The sequence below is a fragment of the Acinonyx jubatus genome, chromosome C1, assembly GCF_027475565.1.
Source record: "Acinonyx jubatus isolate Ajub_Pintada_27869175 chromosome C1, VMU_Ajub_asm_v1.0, whole genome shotgun sequence".
NCBI lineage: Eukaryota > Metazoa > Chordata > Mammalia > Carnivora > Felidae > Acinonyx > Acinonyx jubatus.
In genome coordinates, this window is record NC_069381.1 from 162,998,783 (window position 1) to 163,024,520 (window position 25,738).

The following is a 25,738-nucleotide window of genomic DNA, read 5'->3' on the forward strand; positions in this document are numbered from 1 at the left end:
ATTTACAAAATTCTTAATTTATGCACAACCATAGCAGAGAACAAGGACTGCCTTTTATACATTCATAGTTAAGCGTTAGAAGAAAAAGCTCCAAGTAGAAAAAAGGCAAAAATCCAAATTTCTTAGCAGTAATCAATATTTTATAGCATCCAACAAAAAGTAACAACAAACATTTACCTTATGGGTTAAAATTACTGTAAGCCAAAATACCAGAAAACATTCACTTAAAATAAGTATTTTTTTTCCCAACTCACTTAAGTATCTATAGCAGTCAACTTTCTTCTGTATGGCTGTACAGAATCAGATGTTACACCCAGAAGTAATTGTGAAAAAGCATCTAGTAGTTCAAATGATTGTGGGGCCTCAAGGGGTAAATGAATTTCTGAAGGTAAAACTTGACTGTGGAAAGTCTGGAACTCATACCTTAGTCTTTTCATTGTCAGTTCACTGCTTACTTTTTCCTATGCTGAACACATTAGAAAGATTTACATTTGATTATTTGTCACTATTGACAAGGAGGCACAATCAGTCCTGGAAAATAAATAATAGAAAGCAAGGGGAAATAGTGTATAAAATTTAAGACCAACCAATCAACCAAATTATGGAAGAAAATTTAAGCCACAGACCAAACCTTGTAACCTGAAAAGAACCAAGAAAATAATTCTCACCCATTTAGTACCTGTTCTTTTACAAGACCTTAGGCCAAGGTCCAATTTGACTCTGTTGAGACCCAGAGGTTATAGGACTAAAAAAATGGAGTGGAAGTATACAGTTAAGGTCAGATTTGGTTTTATTGGATAGCACAATCTATCCTGGGATGGCACAATGGACCTGTCTTTATTTGCTGATTGAAAAAAAGTCCAGCCATGGCCTAGCAATCATTTATATAGCAGTCACCAGAGGAAAGCAAACATACCCACTCTAACAATTCATTGGCTCTTGCCACCTTTTCTACAGCCTAAAATTACGATATAAACTGCTATTGAGGGTTACTTGCTTATACAAAGATGTTACTCTAGCAATTGTTGCTTGAGGGCAAACCTGGTGACTACTGGCAGAGGGAATACAAAAGTGAGCTAGCTTATACATGGGCTCCATACTTTTCTTAATTAACTGGAAAAGTCCCTCCAGCAGAATATTTGTTATTATAATTTTAAGTGTTCAAGGCTCAGTGTGTAACATGTGAAGATGCCAAAGATAAATACTGATAAACTGGAAACCAAATCTAAATAAAGGCCATTTTTTGATAAAAGACATTATCAGACATCACTATATATTCCACCCTATAATCTCATAAATCAAAGCTTTTAGCTGTCTGGATTCATATGTGACTGTATTCTTTCCAGTATGCATTCTTTCTTCTTCCAGAGGTTGTTCAATCACGGCAGGTATGTTCCTGCCATAAAGTTCACATTGTTCTAGAAACTGGACACATTCTTGAATAACACTGTCACGAAGCACGATCATGTGTTTCGACATGTTTTCTAATAAGGACAGGAAGCATCTTTTGGCATAATACCAGGTATCAGTTCCCAGTTTCTTATGATAAGGCTCCAGGCTTTTGATCACCCGAGAAATACCAAAGTCATAATTTCCTTTGGCACAATAAAGTGTGCCTATCACCAAATTCACAATGCAGAGGTGGTAGATTTTCTTATCAGGGTCATCATAGGACAGCTGCTCTTCCTCCTTTTCAATCTTCCTCATCAACTCCTCAGCTTCTTCATTCTGACTGGTCATAATATATGAAACACACAGGTTAGCCAGCACAACAGCACTGACATTCAGGATGTGGTCATAATGCTTCTTGACTATGGGTTCATAGAAACCTATAGCTTCTTTGTATTTGTTTTCCTGCATGAACAGGACATGAGCCACGTTCAACTTCCACACATCATGGTCATTACAGAATTCCACAGATTTGCGGAAGATCTTTTCCACCATTGGATAATTCTCAAGGTTCCAGTAGATTTTGGCCTGGGCCATCAACACAGGAATGTACTTCTCCAGAGTGTCATCATATTCATTCACTGCCTTTTTGACAGCTTCGTCGTCTCTATGGTGTCTTGCTTCCTGTACTTGTTTGGTGAGTCTCCGGAGCTGTTCAGTCAGCATCCCTGCTAGCCCATCAAGCTTAATGAAAGCCTCTTCAGGGGCTGTCTGGCAGGTGATCAAGGCATCCAAGAAGTCATAGAGATAGGGTGTGAGGAACTTGTAAGTCAAGTGGACATTCTCGGCCAGGACATCTGCTGCCAGGTCGAAATACTCATACTTACAGTAGAGCAGCAGCAGGTTGCCAAAGGTCTCCGGGGGAAAGGGGTTCTGTTGGAGCAAAAACTGTAGCTTTTCAAACCCTTCTGTAGGCCTGGCATCCATGTTCATTAGCGCCTGGTTGTGCAGGGTCACGGGGTCTAACTCTTCTTCTGCCCTAGGTGGCATGTCAGTGAGGGTTTCCTGGGCCACTTCATAGTTTCTCAGTTGGTATTCTATGGCTGCTTTGAGGTTGAAGGCTTCCACCAGGGCAGTCTGGTGAAGGACTAAGGTGTTGCCAACACTTCGAACATCGATGCCCTCAGTGGTCATGCCCACACCTAGCTCCGGGTGCTGGCGGATGCCACGCTCAATAATGTCGGCGATATGCTTTAGAGCCGAGGCATAGTGCCGGCTACTGTAATAGGCCAAAGCCAGGTTGTAGGAAAGGTCAGGCCGGTAGCCCGAAGCCTGGAGGGCCGCAAAGAACTTGGAACACGCGGCCTCATACTGTCCCTCCTTGTAGAGCAAACACCCCAGGTTGACCTGACCATCGGGCTCGTTCTCGCCCCCACTGTCCTCTCCCCCTTCCCCGCCCAGTAGCTGCTCCACCAGGCTCTTGGCCCCGGGCAGGTCGCCCTCGCTGTACTTGATCGCGGCTTGCAGGCGGAGGACGCGGTTGTGGTAGGCGGGGTTGTCCAGGAGGAGGAAGGCGACCCGGGTGGCCTCTGGATAAAGGCAGGCCTTGTACAGGGCCTGGGCCTGGTACAGGCGGTACTGCTCCAGTTCCGGGTGCAGCTGGCCCAGCTGCTCATAGCACTCGGCCGCCAGCGTGAACTCCTGCAGGCGGTAGTAGCAGTAGCCCAGCAGCGACAGGCCGGCGCGGCTCCTCGGGCTCCGCTGGAGCTCGCCGCCCAGCAGCTGCACGGCCTCGGCGTAGCGCGAATCCCGGATGAGCCGGTACACGACGGCAGTGAACTCCCCATCGGGGATCTGCGCGCCGCTCAGCCCGGCCATAACCGCCAAGCTGGTGGTGCGTGCTGGTTACCACGGCAACAAGCCCACCGGAAACGGAAAGCTGCTCGTTCTGGGATTACTTTGTAATGGAATAAACTCAATGGGAATAAAAAGTCATCACTGAAATTCCCGTTACTAATTTCGTTCTTGAAGACTTTAGGCTTCTAAGACCGGGAGTCCTGCAAGACCAAACAAACGCTTCGATGCAGTTGAGATACGAAAACTCCACTTCCCGGCATGCACCACTGCAGTCGCGCCGCAGTCGGGAACGTGCCCGCGCTGCCTGCTGGGAGTTTAGTCTCGCGGGACCGATTCACAAGCATTGGGAGAGGGGGTTTCACCGCCCTGTTGTTTGTATGTTAGTGGGGTTTGCTTGGTGTCGTTTGCGTCGTTTCGGTGTCTGACTCGGGAGAGGAAAGTTTATCGTCTGAAATCCCATGCTTGTCTTAGCTGTTTACGGTGCAGTATATACAAACGGTGTCGGTTCCTGTTTTGTGCTTGTAAATTAGTAGTAGGAAGGAAAAGGTGGACTGAATCCTTGGTAGTGCCCTGAAATTAGAGTAGGTTCTTTTTTGAAGCCGCCCTGAGGGCATATTTCTAGGAAGTAATATGAAGAAACCAAAAGTCTATTTTTGTCGTTTCCACAGGTGGTGTAGCATAGGTTTTGTGAATCATAAATGGTACTGTGAGATCCTCAATTTTATTTTTATTTATTTATTTTTCATTTGCTAGATTTAATTTAATTTTTTTTTTTTGAGATCCTCAGTTTTAGATCCAAGGGTCTCCAATCCTCTCTTTTCATGAACAATTATTACTGAATAGATGGTGGCATTTAAAATGGGACTCCTGCCCTGTCCTCTAACTTTCAGTACAAAGAAGAGACTATTCTTTCTTGATCTGCCTAGATCTCCATTGGTCGTCTTCTTTTTTTAATGTTTATGTATTTTTTTTAGAGCGAGAGAGCATGAGTGGGGGAGGAGCAGATAGAGAGGGAGACACAGAATCCGAAGCAGCCTCCAGGCTCTGAGATGTCAGCACAGAGCAGATGTGGGGCTCAAACACACCCTGAGCTCAAGTCGGACACTTAACTGACTGAGCCACTCAGACGCCCTTCCACTCCTCTTCTACCATTTGCATTGGCCTGCCTAGTCCTTAAGATAAACTGTCAAGAGCATATCTTTGCTATATACTTAAAGACTTCCATGCAAGTCCTTTATCACCCTCCTTTATACTTTTGCTGGCCATGCATCTTTTCTATATATAAATTTTAGACCCAACACCAGCGATATTGTATGCCATATTAGACCATTTATGCACATTTTTTCTAATCTTAATAACCACCCCTATATTCTACGTATTACATGTAAGGTAAGTTTTGCGTACTGGAAAGTTTTATGTTATTTGCCTAAGACCACAGAGCTAGGTAGTTAGCAGCTGTGCCAGGATATCCAACATCTATTTTCAGTAGGAAATAGCGACTGATAAATAACTCATTCCATATATCCCTTATAGATGAGTTTCTAAGAGCCTAGTGTTTGGGGCCAAGTTGTATAATGGAAGATTAGTTTCCTTTCTCCATTCAACCAACCAACCAACCAACCAACCAACTTGGTGTGGTCAGTAGAAATTTGAACTTCCAGATCTGAATTGCAGCTGTGAGCAGATGTTAGGAAGTAATTAGTGGGGGTGGTATAGCATCTAGTCGTCTGATAGATCTAGGCGGAGACTTCTGTAGGTGTGTGATTGTTCATAGCAGAAAACAACTGACTTTATGTACTCATTCAGTCTTCTCTCTTGCTGAAAAATTGGCAGCTCTGTGAACTTCCGAGTGGGACCAGAAGAGGAACTTGCCACTACATGAATACCAAGAAAGGAACAAACTGTGCACGTTTCAGAGTGTTGAGTGGGCCTCTGGTCCACCTAAGATACCCTGAGAACATAGCCAATGAGGATCACTCTAATTCTCCTCTAACACTTCTTCAACCCAATGTCTTGGTGCACCCTTTTAGGGCCTTCAACTCAGCAGGTATGTGGGTTGACAGAGGTTGGTTAGTGCTGCTCAGTAATTGAGGGTTGGGTGTGGGAGGATTTTCACCCTTATGGCTGCCTGACTACATTTGTCCCTTGGAAACTCAGGCTCAGTATTTGAAGATCCTTATGTATGAAGCGTTACTTTGGGTAAGTTACTGTTAAATCAAGATAAGACAACAGAACTTAGAAATGGGAAGTTACCTTTTTATCTTTCGTCTGTCAGTCTTTCTTTCAGAGTTGTATTTGTATCATGAAAGCGTTCACCTGCAAATGGTTTCTTGGAAAAATGTATGAAAAATAGGACTGTCTGCTCTCCTCCAAATTTCTTGGATCCCTTCAGGCATCAGTTGGGGTCCCCTGTTTGTGTTAGTACCTGTCTGTGAGTGTGGCAGCTGACGAGGGCAGGAGGGAGGCCGCTCTGTGTCTTCCCCCTTATTTCATGTGCTGCTGTTCCCGAGGCCTGGCTTGAAAAAAGGAGGACATTCGGCTTAGACAGATGGAGGGCAGGGTCATTTTCAAAATGAAATGAGTGCACAAATCACACTGTGAAATTGGCATGACCATCACTGCTGCTGTGATAGACTGACTTTTATTTAGTTATGATGGGCAGTTGGGGAATAGATTAGGTTTTTGGAGGGGGGAGGGGCCGCAGTGAAAGAAGGCCCTTTAATTAATGAGAGAAATTCTGGAAAGCAATAAATGGGGTGGAATATTATAAAATGTCATAAAAGACCATTTTGTTTCCAACAGAATCTTGAAAACTGGAGCATGTATCAAAAAGTAAATGTATCGTACCATTGCTAGCAATAAGAAAGCATTTGGTGGTTGCAATAAAATGATTTAGTGCCTTATTGAAAGAAACTAGGCTTTGAGAAAATGGAGTTGGACTCGGTGGATTTTGCTGCAAAAAGGAAGGCATGTTCACCATGTAGAAGAATTCCATTCAGGTAAAATGTGTAGGAGCTAAAAGCATGATGTTTGGTTCTTCATATGCTTATGTTTCTGCCTGCCAAAGCATGAGATGATCAAATCCTATTCTATTTGTACATATAATCTGGCATTCTCTTGTAAAACAGTTGGAAGGTATGATTTCTTATTTATCCTTTACGTGTGATCATGTCCTGTTGGTAAACCGGTCATTTCTGAACATCCCAACTACCACAGCTGTGGTCAGACATCTTTCTTGATAAAGGAAGACCTTCTGAAAAAACCACTTTTCAGTTGTTATTTTTTTTCCCTTCTCATTTCAGGCTATTTTCTTCAGGATGGCCAGTTTCAGGGGCTCAGTTACCTTGCTTCCTCTCAACAGTAAACAGGGAAAAATAATAAATTAGTACCAAATTGGTAATGTAATTGACTTTTAGAAGCATCCCTTCCATCTTTTAATACTTTTGGAAAGGTTGTATACCAAATCAATACTTGGGGACATGTATGCTCAGACATTTAACCTCATTATGAACTCTCTTTTTGCTGGTGGTTTCAGCTCTATTATTTTCATTAGATTTCTTTCTTGGATATACCTTATTTTTTTTTATCAAGTAGCTTATATTTAGGTGCTTACAGTGTTAGCACTGTTACCTAAACTTGTCAGGGAGAACACAATAGCATTATAGTTTATAAATGGAGTTAGTAGGGAAGGCACAACTGTGGATACTGGTATTTGAAGAAAGCGATCCGCCATCCAAACAAAGAGCTACTCTAAGCCTTGTGTTTATACAGTACTTTCTGTACCAGGACCAGGTCCTGCTTTGCCTAACTTCCCTCATTAATCCTCACAGCCCTTCTGTGAATTAGGTGACTCTTATTTTTGGCCCCACTGGAAAACCACGGACTGCAAAGCACAAAAGGAAGCCTGTGGTTGCAGCAGCCCGCCCGCGGGGGCTGGCGATTGCTTAGGCTGGCCAGTAGGGGCCACACTGCACCTCTTCCCTCTCTCCCCCTGGGCACCTCCTCTCCAGTCCTTTGAATTGGCTTTGGATCATTTGCTGCAGTTTGTTCTAATAGAACAGGCACAATGGTGTAAGAATTTTAAAGTTTAAGCACCGAAGCCGTTGTGTAATTGTATGGCGTCAGTGTGGCCGGCAGCCCTGCATTGATGCGATCCCCCTGTGTAATTGCCCATGCAAATTCGAGCAGTCTGTAAGGGACGCAGAAACCCGCGTTTGGCTACAGATTCTTCTCCCCCAGAAAATCTAATAACTCGAAGAACCTTTTGTCATCTTTAAAATGCACCATGGACAGGGATGTCTCAGTATCCCTCTCATAGGGGCAGACATCACAGATCGAGGTTAATGGGCTAAATTCACAGCCAAAATTTAAATTGTAGGTAATCAGATGCATGCTTTCCTCTTTCAGACTTTAAATCACCCTTCACAAGAGAAATAAAGATTATTCCAGAGGTTTAGTAAAACTTTAAGCATTTTATTAAAAACCAAGATAGTTAGGTCTCTTAAAGCAGACTGTTTCAAACTCATGAATTAGTTGCCTGTGAAATTGCTTGCAATCTGTAATGTGGTATTACAATGAAACATCAGCCTGACAAATCTGTACAAAGCCAGTGACTTCAAACAATTCAGCTGAAGACATATTTCCCTCCTTTTGTGTAAAACAATAGTAATTAGGAAGCACATCCAGAGGGGATCCTTTTTAGATTATTGTATATCAAAATAAAATGGCAAAAGCAATTTTCTCTCATGGGAATGAGACTTAACAAAACCTCATCTCTTATTTCCGTACTATGCCCTTCCTTCCTCGTTCCCTCCCTTCTTTCCTCTCTCCCTTTTTTCCTTCCTCCCTTCCTCCCTCCCTCCCTTCCTTCCTTCCTTCCTTCCTTCCTTCCTTCCTTCCTTTAATTCATGTAAACATGATTTAATATAAATCTAAAGAAAACAAATTGAGGTTCTAATACACACATATATACATATAGAAAGTGAACACAAAGATAAATCATGGCCTCAAGTAGCACATTTTTATCACAGAAAATACTTCATTTACCTAATAAACATATTTCTGTACCATTGTATACATTGAACAACATTGGTATAGATACGCTGCACAGAAACAATTAATCTTTAGCCCTGTTGAGAGATGTGCCAAATATGCAAGAACATTCATAATTAAATTAGGGAAGATGTAACCCAAAATTGATAGCTGAGGAAAAGGTAGTAACGCAAACAATGTAAGCAGGACACCGGGCATTGCTGAACCTGTGCTCATCGTGACATTCCCTGGACACGCTTCATCTTGTTTCTGTCCTCCCTGTGTTTTAATCTATTACTGCTCACTTATGAAACTTATGAAATTCTGGCTTTCTTGTAGCCAGACCCAACTTTTAAATTTCCTGCTACATTTGAGTTTTGGGAGTTCTTTACAGCAAGTGGCAGAACAGCTGTTTCAGAGACTGTTATTCTGAAGCAGACAGTGAGACTTCACGGCACTGGCATTGCCGGAGTTTTTAGGGTCCTAAATTAGGTTTTGTTCTGTTGTTTAATGAATTCTCTTGGAGTTTTTATTTTTTCTCGGCCAGACATTTTTGTTTAGATTTAAATCTTCCCTAACATGTTTAGATTTCTGTCTTGCTTGAAAGGAGTTTTTCCCACTATTACTGGGGGTGAGATGTATTTTACCTTTCTGCAATTCATTAAGAGTCAGCAGGAGAAATGGATTTTAAAATAATTGTACTGCAAAGTAAATTGAGCAGACTCTGTTTAATGACCTAAGGTAAGTGGATAAAGTATGATAAATTTTGATACATGAAAAAAGCAACTGAATTCCTGTAGCATTAATATTAGATGATATGCTATTGCCCTAACAAAAATTTAAAGATTATTTCTAACCCAACCCTACGTGTATGCAAATATAAAATACCTGGAAATGTATAGACATCTCAGATTTTAGAAATAAAAAACACATGCAATTTTAATTTCACTTGATTCACTTTATAAATTGACTTCTAAATTAAACCAACTGCCATTCATGGGATATCTAGCTATGAGATAATCTAAAGTTGTCCCTTATGAAGTAAAAGGGTACATTTTTAAAAAGCTGTACTGACAACCATATCTTTCATGATCACTAGAGGCAGGCTCAGACATATATGTGGTAGGGGTGTTTTATATCTACCTCATATATGTAACTTTTTATTTTGTCTTTGGAGAGAAGATGACCTCTTTAGGTTTGTTCCTATTGTGTTTGAGAAGAGTAAGTAAGACAATTATGTGGAAAATATTTTAATTAAATACAGGTTGGTCCTCTGTTGTAGAAGTGAACCGAATAAAGCCAGTGCTTTTATTTTACAGGTGCAAAACCCAAGACCTGGAGGGTCCCAAGAGAACAGGTCAAACTGGTGGCCAAGTCAGGGGCCAGGGCCTGTCTACTGTGCATCCTGTGGTGACCTTTGTAGTTTGCACGTGTTCTCTCCTGGCCAGTATCATAAGCTACATTGTGGGTTGTGCATGTGTTGTCTACATATCGACTACTAAGAAAATAAATAACATGTCTGAAAAAACATATCATGTGGAGAAGGTAGGATGAAGTCCTTTCAGCCATTAATGCCAGGAGCCCCAAGGAAGCAAACATAGTCTGGTCAGCTGAAGGTTTTATAAGAAGGCTCACATTTCAAATGCCTTCCTCCAGTAGGAAACAACCATTAATGATAAAGACTGAGAAAATGTCTCTTTATTGTAGGAAAGCAAAATATATAGATAATCACACATACCTCTCAGTCTTGGAAAATCATGCCTTATTTAGAAAAGGGCTTGAAAATACCTCAAACACCCAAGTGTTCAGCCTCTCACCCCTGGGGTTGCACAGGGAGGGTGCTGCTGTCCTTTTCCACTGCTTCATGGTCTCCGAGGAATGGACCCATGGCATTAGTCAGCAGTTTCTGAATTTTGACCCACAATAGGAAAGATACCTTAAGACAGGAAAAATAGATGGAGGCAATTACAAACAGCTACTTGATTGATGGTTGACATTGTCAGGGCTCCAGTGTATGGCAGATTGCAATGGTGTTGAACTCCCCTTGCTACCAGTGGATGTTGCTATTGGCAACCGTGCAGTGAAGCCAATAAAAAGGCAAGAGAATGAGACGAAAGCTCAACCTTAGTGGAAGCCGTAGGGTTTGTGCTATAAATTATGTTCCCCTTAGCAATGTGTAGCATCAACGTTCAGGGCGGCTCGGGTGCTCATAGCTGCCTGCAGTCTCCATCGGACCCTGGGTCTAGTTTTATCATAAAGCACATGCTTTAAAATTTTGCTCTAGATAGACTGGCATCCGTCTGTCTGGGCTATTTATTTATTTATTTATTGTTGGGGAGGATAACAGATGTGGGTTCATCTCTGCCTCACATGGGCTGATTTTCAATTCCCGTTTGTGATATAAACATGGTGTGCCATAATAGCTGGAAACACCTGCAGTGCTTCTGAGCTGCAGACACAGGACCCAGGTCTGTCCCCAGCTCCACCCCCTCTTTGTTCCTCACCTGAAGGAGGGGAGACAGCCGGGCAGAAGCTATTTTCCTTTAGAGCAGAGCGATTCAGAAAACTGGCTTAATAAAATCCATAAATCTGAGCAGCCTCCTCTTACCTGCTCTGTGAAGGCACTTTTTCCTACACTCGTTTTTTTCCTCTAGATTCTCCAGTCTTCGCTGCAGAGACAGCTGTAAATGGTGGCCAGGAACATGAATTTTTAGGTTCCCACTCCCTCCTCTCTTTTGTCAAACCCCTCCCTGCTCAAATAACTCTCTTTTCTAAGCAATTGGTGACAGGATTCTGTATCCTCCTTTTTGGGGTTAGAAGCACCATTTTTCTTTGTTTGGATTGATGTTTACCTGGCCTTTGGCAGTTCTCTTACCATCTGCCTCAGTCTCTGTCTTTTCTTTTTTGGGTGTCTTTTGCTTCTCATCCTCATCTTCCTCTTTTTCCCCCACTCTTTGCCTGGTTTATAATTTTCTTTGACTTTGTTTCTTGCCGCATGAAATCTTATGTCTTCCCTACAGATAGATACCTGTTCTTCCCTCTCTTTGGTTTTGGAACCTTCCTTTGCCCATTCTTTTTTTTTTTTTAATTTTTTAAAAACCTTTATTCACTTTTGAGAGACAGAGAGGGGCACAGAGAGAGGGGAGACACAGAATCCGAAGCGGGCTCCAGGCTCTGAGCTGTCAGCACAGAGCCCAACGTGAGGCTCGAACCCACAAACCGTGAGATTGTGTCCTGAGCTGAAGTCGGATGCTCAACCAACTGAGCCACCCAGGCGCCCCTTTCATTTACCCATTCTTAAAACATTTTTGGAATGTCTACTATGTGCCAGGGAAACAATACTCCTTGTGTAACTTGGCCCCTATTTCCTTAATATTTGAGTAGTCAAGTTAATAACTGATACTGACTAGTAACCATAAGAACAAAAATGATTTGTGAACTTTACATTTTTCAGAGCTGGAATGGACTTCACCGTTCATCTAGTCCAGGGATGTCCAACTCCTTGGAGCTCCTTTACGGACCACCATGTCTGTAACCAAAGAGGAGAATTTGCAGGTTCTGGGTCTCCCAACCTGGCTTCAAACAGAGAATTTCAGCTCTTAGATGTTTTATATCTCGGAGATTCCTTGTAAGATTTTTTTGAACAAAGAGTTCTAAGGTTAAACATGTTTGCAAATCACTTCCTAATGTAATCTCATTCAGCAAATGAGGAAACAGGCTGGGACAAGTTAGGTGTTTTGTCCAAAGTCACCCAATAACTGGTGCCAAAGCCAGAGTCGTAGGTCTAGCTTCTAGTCCAGCATTCTTTGGACAAGTCAAACCATGTCCTCAATCTCTCAGGTCAAATGGGGAGCAAAGCAGTTTTCTAGTCGTTGCATCGATTTAATATAGTTTATTATTATAAACCTAGCCTCCTAGAGCATATTTGTCCCCTGGCCAGACTGTTATTTCTTTCTTATACTTAAGGAAAAATTTAAAAATTGGCAACCACCACATTTGGCTTTAGGTTGGTATCAGTAGGAGCTTTCGATGGTGTATAAAAACCAATCCCTAAGAGAACTCAAGGTAGTCTGTGACTATTCTCCGCGGCTCTGCTGTGGCCTGTAAAATGTCTTCGCGGTTGGAAATAGTTCCTAAGTGTTCATGGGTCACTTGTGGTGAATCCAGCTATGGACTTCCTTTCATCCCTCCTTTAATTAAAGCCTATTAATCCATTCCTTCTGGGAGAAGACTTGGTCTACAACAAAGGGTGAATTTTTAAAAAGTGGAAAAGGGGGCCGCAATCCCAATGCAGTGTTATGAATCTTGTATAAATACCAGTCACACAAACAAACGCATTTGTTATCTTCCTATTATGGGCCTTTTTAGGGGAAAACTAGGACTGACCAGTATTGGTAAGGATGCTATGGTTTATTTTTTAGGTAGGCAATTCTAAAGGCTCTAATCCATCATTAAGAAGCTTTAGGATAAAAATAAAATACCTCTACAGGATACAAACTGGGCTTCTTGGAACAGCGTGGCACAAAAGGGCACTCAGGAGAGGATGCAAAGGCAGGCATTGCTTGGCTTGTAACAAATAGAAGAGCTGGATACAAAGTGAAGCAGCGCTAATGGCGCGTTCCCTGCTCTGGGCTCCGTCGGCCACTGGGCTCGGCATGAGCAGGGCCGGCTGTCCTCTGGTGTGGGGTCCTCTGCCCAGCACCTCTCCCACGTGTGCTCGTGTGCTTGTCAGGGGAAGCTGAGCGCCCCGGGCCGGGCTCCCCCCCCACCTCCTCTGTCCTTCCCGTCGCACTCTCCTCCGCGGACCACACTTAAAGGTGGAAGCCCAGGCCGTGCTTCCCGGTGCAAACCAAGAGACTCTGCCAGAGCTTAAAGGAACAAAAGGATGACGTGGGCTGGCCCGAAGCTGGCCCTTCAGGATGCAGTCATTTTGCAGCGGCAGCTAAGCTGGAGGGTTAGTTCCTGTCTTCCCCAGCGGCCACGAGGCTGGCAGACGGGGGTGAGGCGGCCGGCACCAGCAGCCTTTTCTGGTGCAGCTCTTCCCACTTACTTCTGTTCGCTGCCACCGAGTCCAGCATGGGCTTCAGTTTCACGTTGACCTTCACCAACGCCTGAAATAAAACAAAAAAAAGGTGGAGGAGAGAGGAACCCGAGTCACTGACATGGTTTTCTAGCTTTCCCTTGTGAGGAGAAGGACACTGGCTGCAAGAAATGAAATGTGATGATTATTTTGGTAAACCCGAGCTATTGGCAAGAAGTAAACATGCATGTAACACCATCGTGCTGCATTAATAGAGCCTGTGCAGAAAATGAAAAAAGTAAGACAGGGTGGCTGTGTACTACTCCCAGGGTGCTAGCCCATTAGATTATGATCCTGTTCTAAATCTATATCCAGACAAGACAGGACACAAAATACTCGGCTCACACCTGCCTACTTATGTATATTGTTGCCTGCTCTGGACACTCCAGATCTCAACAGACCATGAACTTAAAGCTTTACTAAGATACACTTACCATTGGCTCCACCACGGAGGAGGGGAGGGTTCTGGGTGGACTCATCTGAATAAGAAAGGCCAGATAACATCCCAAGAGAAGAGAAGGTGCTCATTTTTCAAGCTAAGGATCTGGGAGCTGTGCTAAATGAACAGACTGGCATGTGAACATGTATGAAGATGGACGCGAGACAAGAGAAAAAGGAGTGGGGAAGAGAGGGGTTGGGCTGCAGCGAGGGGATGGAGGGGGACACACAGGCAGAGGCCAGAGGCCAAGAATCCAGGGGCTTATTTGCAGGAGACTCTCCTAAATGTTTTCTTTTTTACTTAATTTTGTTGTCTTTGAAAAAGAGTCCCCTACTCCCTAATAGTATAATTTTCCAACCGCTGTCGTGGAACAGAGCAATGAATAAAGCAAGGGTCATGGAGTTGTGCCGGTATTAGCCCATGGAAAGGGAATGCTCCCACTTTGTGCCTTGGGTCTGTGTTCTGTGGCCACAGATCATACCCTTGGTCCTTGTAGACACTTGCAGGTGTGGCGCATTCATCCCAAGGGGAACAAATCCACTGCAATGTCAGCACACCTCCTGAACAACCTTCTCCAAGCAGGGCCTGTGGTTAGGGGGTGGTTGATAGCAAAGCCTCCCAACAAAGAACAGCCCTTCATGTTGAGGGCGTCACTAGAGGTGACCAGGGACGCTACTGAGCTGTGAGCCCTCCAACCTGGCCGAAGTGGTGACCCTTCACACTGATGTCTCTTAGAGCATATTCCTCAAGAGTGACATTTATCTCACCAACCAACATTTAATTTCAAATCAGATGTATTAGTGAAATATGAAAATATTTCATATATGAAAATAAAATTCAGGTAGTGATCAAAATCCTCTTTATTGAGAAAAATGCAGGTGACTGTTTTCTATTCATTGCACAGTGTTTTTCTTTGGATGATAGTGTAGGGTAGCAACGAATGCCATGGTTTTATTTAGTATAGTTTGGCACTGGCTCCTCGTCACTCTGATCGAGCCTTTTAATTAAACTGACTACTATAATTCCTATGGAAATTAGTGTTTATATTATTTTCCTGCTACAAAAGCTTTTCTCTAGAACTTATTTTTTTTTTTAATCCCAGGAGCACAAATTGGAATTTTTTTCTGCCTGAAATGTAATTAAAAACTCATTTGATTACTATATTTCTGGCTCTGTTTTACTTATTAAATTCCTGTAATCAGTTTTCTTTTATGAAGCTGCTGGGAAATGATCTCAAAAGCAACACATTTTTCTCTTCCTTGGCAGGTTCCCGAGCATTTACTAAATTACATTCATAGCACCTGCCCATGATTCGAATTACTCCACCAATTTATTCCTTAAACCATTTAAGTTTATTTGGCTTAGCCCCAAACAGACATTTCTTTCCTTTATCTAGCTCTTTGTTCTCCCTCTTGCTTCCTTTGTGGTGAATAAAAACAAAACAAAACAAAACAAAACAAAAAACTCCAAACTTTTGGGGAGGTACATATTTCTCAGAATTCTTCCTTCCCTTTATTTCATATTCTCTTTAATTAAACACAGAATTGCTATACTAGAATATCATTTTCCTCTGGCAGGTGCTGGGTCTAGGCAAAAGTAGCAAAAATCCCATCCTGTGCCATCAGTAAGATAATTGCTCCCACTATTTAGAAAGATATGGATATTCCTACAAACTTCTCATCAGCAAGTGACACCTGATGAGTTCTGTGCAAATGCTAACATCTGTCTCGTTTGACTTCCTCATCACTTAGCAAAAGAGAAAGGGGACACTTATCACCTGTCTGCTCAGTCTCCATATACATGCAGAGCAACTAGAAAGGTTATGTACATTAGTTATGTAGATGTACATGGTGCCATCAGCCGCGGATGCTGAATCTCTCCTGTGGCATCCCTGCAGTGTGACCATTGCAGTGTTTAAACATGCCCACAGGCAGTGAACTAACTACCTCCCAGGTTGTTCTGATTTTGGAATGTTGTTCTTACATTGAAGTGAAATCTATATCCCTGTAACTTCTACCTAATGGTCCTTGAAGCCAGAATGTACTTGAGCAGGGTAGGACTGATGACTCATGTGCTGCTCCAAGTGTAGGTCAGCGTTGAGACTGACCTAAAAACCCAACTTGGGATGTGCTGCTTATTATCCTTGGGGCAACTATATGGCTATCACGGGGGCTCCCAAACTCACGTCCACTCTGCCTGGCCCACCACAGACACCTTGGGTACTTACTTGCCTGCTCTGGGACAGCCCTGGGCATCTAGTCACCTAAGTGACTGAGGGACCCCACTTTCTTCATGATTCCATTCACACTCATGTAGGGTGCCCAGCATGTAGGGTTTATTCCACATTTTATTTATGTTTTGAGTAAGCGATATGTTCACATAGTCCAGTGGATACAAAGGGTACAAAAGGTACAGTGTAAAATATCCCTTCATCCCCTGCCCCCAGACATTTAGTTTCTTTCCCTAGAGACAACCAAACTTAGTGTATTCTTCAAGAACCATTTTATGTGGAAGCCATATATGAAAGGCCCACAGCTAGTATCATCCTCAATGGGGAAAAATGAAGAATTTTCCCCTAAGGTCAGGAACACGACAGGGATGTCCATTCTCACCACAATTGTCTACATAGTGTTGGAAGTCTTAGCCTCAGCAGACAAGCAAATGAAATGAAAGGCATCCAAATTGGCAAAGAAGTAGTCAAACTTTCACTCCTCGCAGATGACCTGATACTCTACGTGGAAAACCCAACAGACTCCACCAAAAAACCGCTCGAGCTGATAAACGAATTCAGCAAAGTCACAGGATATAAAATCAATATACAGGCATTGGGTGTATTTCTATACACTGATAATGAGTCAGCAGAAAAAGAAAGCAAGGGATCAATCCTATTTATAATTGCACCCAAACCCATAAAATACCTAGGAATAAACCTAACCAAAGACATAAAAGATCTGTATGCTGAAAACTACAGAGAGCTTATGAAAGAAATTGAAGAAGCCACAAAGAAATGGGAAAACATTCCATGCTCATGGATTGGAAGAACAAATATTGTCAAAATGTTGATAATACCCAAAGCAATTTACACATTCAATGCAAACACTATCAAAGTAACACCAGCATTCTTCTCAGAGCTAGAATAAACAATCCTAAAATTTGTATGAAACCACAAAAGCCCCTGGGTAACCAAAGTAATGTTGAAAAAGAAAACCAATGGGGCATCTGGGTAGCTCAGTTGGTTAAGCGTCCGACTTCAGCTTAGGTCATGATCTCGTGCACTCCATGAGTTTGAGCCCCATGTTGGGTTCTGTGCTGACAGCTCAGAGCCTGGAGACTGCTTCAGATTCTGTGTCTCCCTCTCTCTCAGCTCCTCCCCCACTCATGCTCTGTCTCTCTCTCTCAAAAATAAACATTAAAAAAGAAAAAGAAAACCAAAGCTGGAGGCATCACAATCCCAGACTTTAGCCTGTACTACAAAGCTGTAATCATCAAGACAGTATGGTATTGGCACAAAAACAGGCACATAGATCAATGGAATAGAATAGAGAACCCAGAAATGGACCCATAAATATATGGCCGACTTATCTTCGACAAAGCAGGAAAGAGTATCCAATGGAAAAAAAGATAGTCACTTTAGCAAATGGTGCTGGGAGAACTGGACAGCAACATGCAGAAGAATGAAACTGGACCACTTTCTTACACCATACACAAAAAGAAATTAAAGATGGATGAAAGATGTAAATGTGAGACAGGAAACCATCAAAATCCTACAGGAGAAAACAGGCAGCAACTTTTGACCTCAGCTGCAGCAACTTCTTACTTGACATGTCTCCGGAGGCAAGGGAAACAAAAGCAAAACTGAACTATTGGGACCTCATCAAGATAAAAAGCTTCTGCACAGCATAGGAAACAATCAACAAAACTAAAAGGCAACCGACAGAATGGAAGAAGATATTTGCAAATGGCATATCAGATAAAGGGTTAGTATCCAAAATGTATAAAGAACTTATCAAACTCAACACCCAAAAAAACAAATAATCCAGTGAAGAAATGGGCAGAAGACATGACATTTTTTAAAGAAAATATCCAGATGGCAAACAGACACATGAAAAGATGCTCAACATCACTCATCATCAGGGAAATACAAATCAAAACCACAATGAGATACCACCTCACACCTGTCAGAATGGCTAACATTAACAACTCAGGCCACAACAGATGTTGGCGAGGATGTGGAGAAAGGGGAACCTTTTTGCAGTGTTGGTGGGAATGCAAGCTGGTGCAGCCACTCTGGAAAACTGTATGGAGGTTCCTCAAAAAATTAAAAATAGAACTATCCTATGACCCAGCAATTACATTACTAGGAATTTATCCAAAGGATATAACAATGCTGATTTGAATGCTGACTTGAAGGGGCATACACACCCCAATGTTTGTAGCAGCACTATCAACAATAGCCAAATTGTGGAAAGAGCCCAAATATCCATCAACTGATGAATGGATTAAGAAGATGTGGTACACACACACACACACACACACACACACACACAGGAATACTACTCTGTGATGAAAAAGAATGAAATCTTGCCATTTGTAATAATGTGGATGGTACTGGAGGGTATTATGCTATGGGAAATAAGTCAGGCAGAGAAAGACAATACTCATGTCAAATTTGAGAAACTCAACAGATGAACATAGGGGAAGGGAAGAATAAGTTACAAACAGAGAGGGAGGCAAAACATAAGAGATTCTTAAATACAGAGAACAAACTGAGAGTTGCTGGAGGAGAGGTGGGTGGTGGGATGGGTTAAATGGGTGATGGGCATTAAGGAGGACACTTTTCGGGATGAGCACTGGGTGTCATATATAAGAGATGAATCACTGGGTTCTACTCCTGAAGCTAAGACTACACTGTATGTTAACTAACTTGAACAAAAAAAAGAAAAAAAGAAAAAAAAAAAGGAAAAGAAATGTTTTATGCGGTTGCCTGAGTGGGTCAGTTGCATCCAACTCTTGATTTCGGCTCAGGTCAAGATCTTGCACTCTCTGAGTTTGAGCCCCACGTTGGGCTCTGTGCCAACAGTGTGGAGCCTGCTTGGGATTCTCTCTCTCTCTTTCTCTCTCTGCCCCTTCCCAATGTGTACACAGGCACTCTCTCTCTCTCTCTCAAAATAAATAAACATTAAAAGCGAAACATTTTATGTATATGTAAGCACATATAAAAAATATATACATATGCATATGTATATATGTATACATATGATACTTTATACATATGTATAATGTATATGTGTGTATGTGTATAATTAAGTTGATTTTCCTATCATTTCAGATGTTTCTTTCAGAGACAGAGTGAAATCAAAACTTTGTGGAATATTATTATGATGCTTGAGTGAGCACAAGGGTACTGTGTAGAAATTAGTACCTGGAGTATAGAGAGGAGAGGGACCAAATTCTAATTTTCTGTTGTTATGACACTGTTTCTTCTGCAGAACTTAATCTGCTGTGAATCCCATTTCTTGTAGTTTTCCTCTGAAAAACTGTAGTTTTCATTTCTGGAAGTTTGAGTTGGGCATTTTTTATATCTTCCATGACTGTGATTATCATGCTTGGTCTTTCCTCTACCCTTTGAACATATAAAACATAATAAGTGTCTTAATGTCCTTCTCTATCAATTCTATGATCTGTATCATTTCTGAGTCTGTATGGATTGGTTTTTCTCATTATTACAGGCCAAGTTTTCTTGCTTCTTTGCATGCCTGGTAATCTTGATTGGATATTAGGCATGGTGAATTTTATGTTGTTGGGTGATGGATTTTTATTTGCTTATCTATTTATTTATGTTTGCATTTCTTTAAACATTTTTCAGTTTTGTTCTGGAATGCAGTTAGGTTACTTGGAAATTATTTGGTCCTCTGAGGTTTGCTTTTAAGCATTGCTAGGTAGGTCCAGAGCAGCCTTTAGTCGGGTTCATTTGGGTCCACTACTGAGACAATAACCTTCTGAGAACCGGACCCAGTACCTCATATATTTCAACGTTTTTCTTTAATATTCTGCCTGGGGGAGCATGGACGATTCCCCAGCCTGTGGGAGCTCTGAGGATTATTCCATTTGCTCCCTTTTGCTGTTCTTTCCTCAGCCTCAGCAGTTTCCCCGCATGCATGTAGTGAACAGCACTGAAGACTCATAGGGGTGCTCTGCAGATCTCTGGAACTCTCTCTCGTGTGACTATCTCTTCTCTTGTCCTCTTCCCTGGGAACTCCAGCCCCTGGGGCTCCACAGGCCCCTGACTCTGCCTCCTCAACTCCTTGAGCCCACTGGGCCCTGGCTGGGATTCTCTCCCTGTGCTGTTGCCTGGAAGCTGTCTCCAGTAGTAAGGAGTAAGCTAAGATCATCGTAGGGCTCACTCCATTCGTTCCCCTCTCTCAGGAATCTCCATATTGTGCTGCATGCTGCCTGTTTCCACTGTCTGTAGAACTTAATCTGCTCCATGGTTTCCCCCCTGTCACTCTATCATGGCCAGCGGTGGAAATCCCTTATCACTGGTTTGAAATAGCTGTTTTGAGTACTCTCCCATGACCTCCCATGGAGAGTGGAAATAAGGCCTTTTATCTTTGTAACTCTAGTTCCTACCACAGTGACTCCAGGGAACAAGAGTCTTCCCTCTCTGCCCACAGAGCAGTGGCAGGAAGAAGGGGTGAGTCTAGGAGAGCGGCCAGTGGCTGAGAGCAGGGTCAGGACATTCTGACCTGCTACAGAATCCTGCTGTAAAAACAAACCCAGAATGACCCTCTTGGGAAATGAATATAGTATTTTCTCTTATTACCATTATCCCTGGGACCATGTTTTTATCAGCTTGCCAAGTTGCTGGGAGTCAGATTCTGGCCCTGTTTTCCCTCAGCCATCATGATCCACGTCTGCTATCATCTGGCCCAGTGTGTGCTTACTCTTGACCACAATCCCTTCTTAGAACCCAACTGCTGAATAGGTGGGGCACATGGGGGACAAGGGAATAAACAAAGAGAAAGCCACATTCTTAGAACAGGTCACTACTCCTATACTCTGTTACTGGAAGGGGGCGGGGAGCATAAAGGAACACCAGCAAATTAAAACCACATTTGTCTTTGAATTTGAAAATGTCCAACTATGTCATTAGTACCTTTTCAAAACTTTGAGGGAGTTACCTGAGCTGACTCTTCATTTATTTTTTTGAAAGGCCAAAGAGAGATGTTTTCACGTCCTGTGGTCAAATTGTATATATTCAGAGTGCTGGCACTAAGAGTTAGTATTTTCTGCCTTCCCCCATCTCCACCTTACCCAAGAGAAATATTCGGAAACTAAGGAGTACAATACATGGTCGAAAACAATGAATTTAAAGGATTTCTTTAATATCAATTTTTGATAAAATATAAAATTAGACTTGGAGCCCATCTTGACTATCTGAGGTGATATCCCTGTCATGAAGATATGATCACTTTACTACCATGATTATTTACTTTCTGAGTGAAAATGTCCAAAAGCCCATTTGGGGTTGGTGTTTTGAAATGGAAAACCACTGGTGATATGACCAGTTGGTGTCATCTCTGCTCAGACCTTCTCAACAGGAAGGGCAAGAGAGCACGCAAGTGGTGGCAGGCCCTGAGACTCCCTTGAATTCATGTGCCTGGATGGTCACACGTGCAAAGAGCGTCTCAGGAGGAACAAAGGAGGCTTCTCCTTAAGGTATGTGACTTCGGAAAGAAGTGGCCAATTGTGGGAGCAAATCCACACTCTTCAATTGTTCAGCCGCTACCTTTCTGGGCTCCCAAAGGTTAAGATTATTCATGATTTAACCTGACACATTCCTGAATTTTACATGCCGGGCTGCCCTGTGGCAGTTGGCTAAGAACCGTCTTTGGCTTTGCCAGCCTCCTACTCTTCTATCATGTTGCAAGGGTCAGAGGCAGTGAACTCTTTGTCCAGAACTGAACTCATCGCCTTCGTCCAAACCTTCCTTTGCTGTTCGGTTTACTGTGTCAGAGAGCTGAGCATCATCACCTCCACCTAACTGCTCAAGATGGAAATCTATGGGTCATCCATGACATCTCCCTCTTCCCCCCACATCCAACTGGTCACCGAGTCCTGTCAACCCTGTGCCCAAAGTGTCGTTGTGTGTCAGTCTCTTGCCATGTCTACAACCCTGGTTTAGATCACCATCATCTTCTCAACGGCTCTAACCTGGCTGCCTGCCCTCCCCTTCCTCCTGTCCAATTAACTGCCCACATTGTAGCCACAGATCCCAGCTCATCACTCTCTACCCTGAGGCTTTCAGTGGCTTCCATTTGATTTGACTGTGCTGGAAGGACCCTACCTGAAAAGAGAATTATGGTATTAGAAGAGAATAAAATCTAGGAACAAAACAGAAGAGAGAGAGAAAAAAAAAAAAACCTCATAAAACCCAAGGAAAAGCTTGGGTTATGCTACAAAAGCAGAGTTTTGAAATGCCAAAATAAGCCCATCAAGTTTTCTAGAAAACCTGCAGTTCACATCTTTCTATGCATTTTAACGTTTTCCTGAGTAGAAAATCATAAGCCGAACTCCGCATGGTATGTTTGGCAGGGGAGTCGCCGAAGTGTTAGTTACTACATGTGAGAGCAGATGGAGCTGGCTGTGGGGTCCAGATGGGAGGCAGCAAACAGATTCCTCCTAAACCCCACTCCTTCCCTCCCCAGTTCAATGGCCTCTGAAACTCAAGGTTGTGTAAAAATTAATTTGCATTAAATTGCTTAAGATAATGTATTAACTGCCAAAGGAGGCTTCCAGCAGTTTTTAAAACTTGCTTTGAAAAACAAATAATCAAACAATGATGGTGAACACAGAAGCAAGCCAGGACTACTTTGAATAAATGTTTTTAAACCTTCACATTAAAGACACCAGCTTTAGGGGCGCCTGGGTGGCTCAGTCGGTTAATCGACCGACTTCGGCTCAGGTCATGATCTCACGGTTTGTGAGTTCGAGCCGCGCGTCGGGCTCTGTGCTGACAGCTCAGAGCCTGGAGCCTGTTTCAGATTCTGTGCCTCCCTCTCTCTCTGGCTCCCCCCACCCTCTCATGCTCTCTCTCTTTCTCTCAAAAATAAATAAACGTTAAAAAAAATGATACCAGCTTTAAAATAAATCTTTAGTGTGTAATTTGCTCAAGTCAGAAAGTTAATAATAACCATGTACATATGTTATACACATACCTATGCCAGGCACTGTGTCCTACTGGGTTCTTCCCAGGCTAGAATGCAATGGTCTTCAAAGGGCTCTAGCCTTATGACTTTTGCCCCCAGAAATAACCTGAGATTGAAACCCCCTATCAGACTTTGAACTGATGGCTGGCATAAGGAAGTCTCAGCTTCCTCAGCACACAAAGTTGCTGCTGACACTCACTGGGCAGTACTCTTTACCCAAATTAATGAGGGCCAGAGATCAGCTAGCAGTCATCTCCATTCTCTTTGAACAACCAGAGTCTGCCAAAGAGACTCTTTAAAAGGTTGGTCATTCTTAGCCTGCCATGTTATGGGGACTCAGAGAATGCTAACAGTAGATGCCAACTCTCTCTGGTGGCAAAGTCAGCAGGCCTATGGAATTTCAGCTTCCAAGAAAGGAATACTCAAAGGAATTGGGAGGCGGCATCCAGACAGCCTGCATTTTCCCTGTGGACCAGGTAAGCTCTGACAGAAAGGACAAACAGCAACTAGCTGTTACTCCCTCCTTAATGGAAGTTCAATATTACTCCATGTTTGTCATGTTGGGTGAGATGTTTTTTCCATTTGGAAAATCTTTTTCTATATATGTGATACCTACTCTGTAGATTTGTTATTATTTCAGATTGGCTGTGTCCAAATTTTGCAAATGCCAAAAAATATTGTCAGATCTTTCTGAAAAATTTTTAGTGATGTTTGAGATCTTAAAACCTAAATAATGTGAGGCAGTTACCCGAATAGCAGTAAAGATGATAGACCCACAGAGGTAATGCTTAGTATGAGGGCATGCGAGCTCATTAGAATCCAATGTAAGAATGATTCAGATCTGTAATCAGAATCCTAAGGGCACAGTCTGGCCAAGTGATAACACTGATGTTTGTAGCATTGACGTCTAATATCCTGAGAGCTAATTACAGTACTAGTAATAACTTAGAAAGAGATCCTTTTCTTTCCAAGGTGTGAGGCAGGTACCTGTAAAAATGACAATGCAAAAATGCGTGATGCAATTTTCTCTCTCTCTTTTCTTCCCTTTTCTGTCTTTCCTTCCTGACCTCTCAGGTTACTTGTTTTGCTTATTTTACTTATATGCTCAAGGGATTCCTTTGTGGAAAATGATATTTACAAATGACATTAACATTCTGAATTAATGAGGCAGGAATTTTAGTCTCCTTGGACTAACAGCATTGTTATTTCCATTATATAGGGCAAGAGTCTTTTTTTTTTTTTTCCAACGTTTATTTATTTTTGGGACAGAGAGAGACAGAGCATGAACAGGGGAGGGGCAGAGAGAGAGGGAGACACAGAATCGGAAACAGGCTCCAGGCTCTGAGCCATCAGCACAGAGCCCGACGCGGGGCTCGAACTCCCGGACCGCGAGATCGTGACCTGGCTGAAGTCGGACGCTCAACCGACTGCGCCACCCAGGTGCCCCATAGGGCAAGAGTCTTAAACATCTACAGGGCCAGGCCAGGACTGTTAATGAGAGAAATGGGCTTCACGAGACAGTTGGAGGGTGAGGCCAATGGCAAATGGGATGTTTTCCAGTTTTTTAAAAAATTTTTTTACGTTTGTTTATTTTTGAGAGAGACAGACAGACAGACAGAGTGCAAGTGGGGGAGGGGCAGAGAGAGAGGGAGACACAGAACCAGAAGCAGGCTCCAGGCCCTGAGCTGTCAGCACAGAGCCCAACGCAGGGCTCGAACCCACGAACCACAAGATCACGACCTGAGCCTAAGTCGGACGCTTAACCGACTGAGCCACCCAGGCACCCCAACATTTTATAGTTTTAAAAACAGTGTTCAACTGAATGAAACATGTCTGCGGGCTGAATCTATTCTGTGTGCTGTCCATCTGCCTGCTGGGACAGACAGTAAGACCATCTTGCCAAAATGAACAAACCCCTGGGTACTGAATGTGTCCCATGCTCCAGGCTCCACACGAGGACTTCCCCATACGTGGGCTGATTAAATGTCACAACAGCACTGTGAGATTGGTGTTGTGGATCCTGTTTTGACAGATGAGGAACCTTTGACTGGGGAAATTAAATTAAAGGAGCCAAAGTGTACATGGTGAAAATACAGCAGAGCTGGGATGTCAGTGGTGGCCTGCCTGAGGACAAAGTCCACGGTATCTTCCCACGAGGGACCTCACTGGGACGCTGGTATTGACAAGTGTCTCTTTCACCTAACTGCAGTGTCAGGAGAGTGGAGTGACTCTTGTTCTGGTGTTCGGGACACTGTCTCAGGACCAATCCACAGGAGGGAGACAGCTTCACTGGGGAATGAAGAAACACCACCTCCCAAACATTAAGTGTAGACAGTGAATCTTTTATCTGTGACTCATCTACTCTGCCCTGCCCTGGGAAAATAAAACAAGGGTTTTAAGTAGTAAATAACAGGCAGGCTCAAAGACAGCTTGCGTAAATGGGAGCAAGGAGAACCCGTCTCTTCTGTTATAATGAGCCCCTCTAGGATACTGTCCTAGGTTATCCTGTTGGTTGAGTTTTCAGAGCACATTGGTAGCTAATCAATCATGTTTACTGTGTAGGCAACATCTGACTTGGAAGGAACAGCTGCTGACCCAGAAGCCACAGCCTTTGATGAATGGGGCTTCATATAAGAGGTGGTTGGAACGTGTAACTAAAACACAGCCACATGGTAACAATCCACCTCTCCAGGCACCAGAATGTTTTCTGGTAAAACCATGCCACCTGAGATT

At 42.9% G+C, this 25,738-nt stretch overlaps 2 protein-coding genes across 5 annotated transcripts in view; both read right to left on the bottom strand.

Moving 5' to 3' along the window:
• Nucleotides 1–767: 767 nt before the first annotated feature.
• LOC106989843 (tetratricopeptide repeat protein 30B) lies at nucleotides 768–3,267 on the bottom strand. The gene has a single exon (XM_015088298.3). It carries the CDS (start codon nucleotides 3,265–3,267, stop codon nucleotides 1,270–1,272), a length of 1,998 nt encoding a protein of 665 aa, XP_014943784.2. The 3' UTR covers nucleotides 768–1,269.
• An 8,080-nt stretch (nucleotides 3,268–11,347) lies between these two features.
• PDE11A (phosphodiesterase 11A) overlaps nucleotides 11,348–25,738 on the bottom strand; it is a 406,615-nt gene continuing 392,224 nt past the window's right edge. For all 4 annotated transcript variants that reach the window (XM_053215318.1, XM_053215319.1, XM_027055428.2 and 1 more), the window contains exon 20: nucleotides 11,348–13,388. In XM_053215318.1, coding sequence (XP_053071293.1) covers nucleotides 13,233–13,388 — 156 coding nt within the window. In that variant the 3' untranslated portion in view covers nucleotides 11,348–13,232. The remainder of the gene's footprint in view (nucleotides 13,389–25,738) is intronic.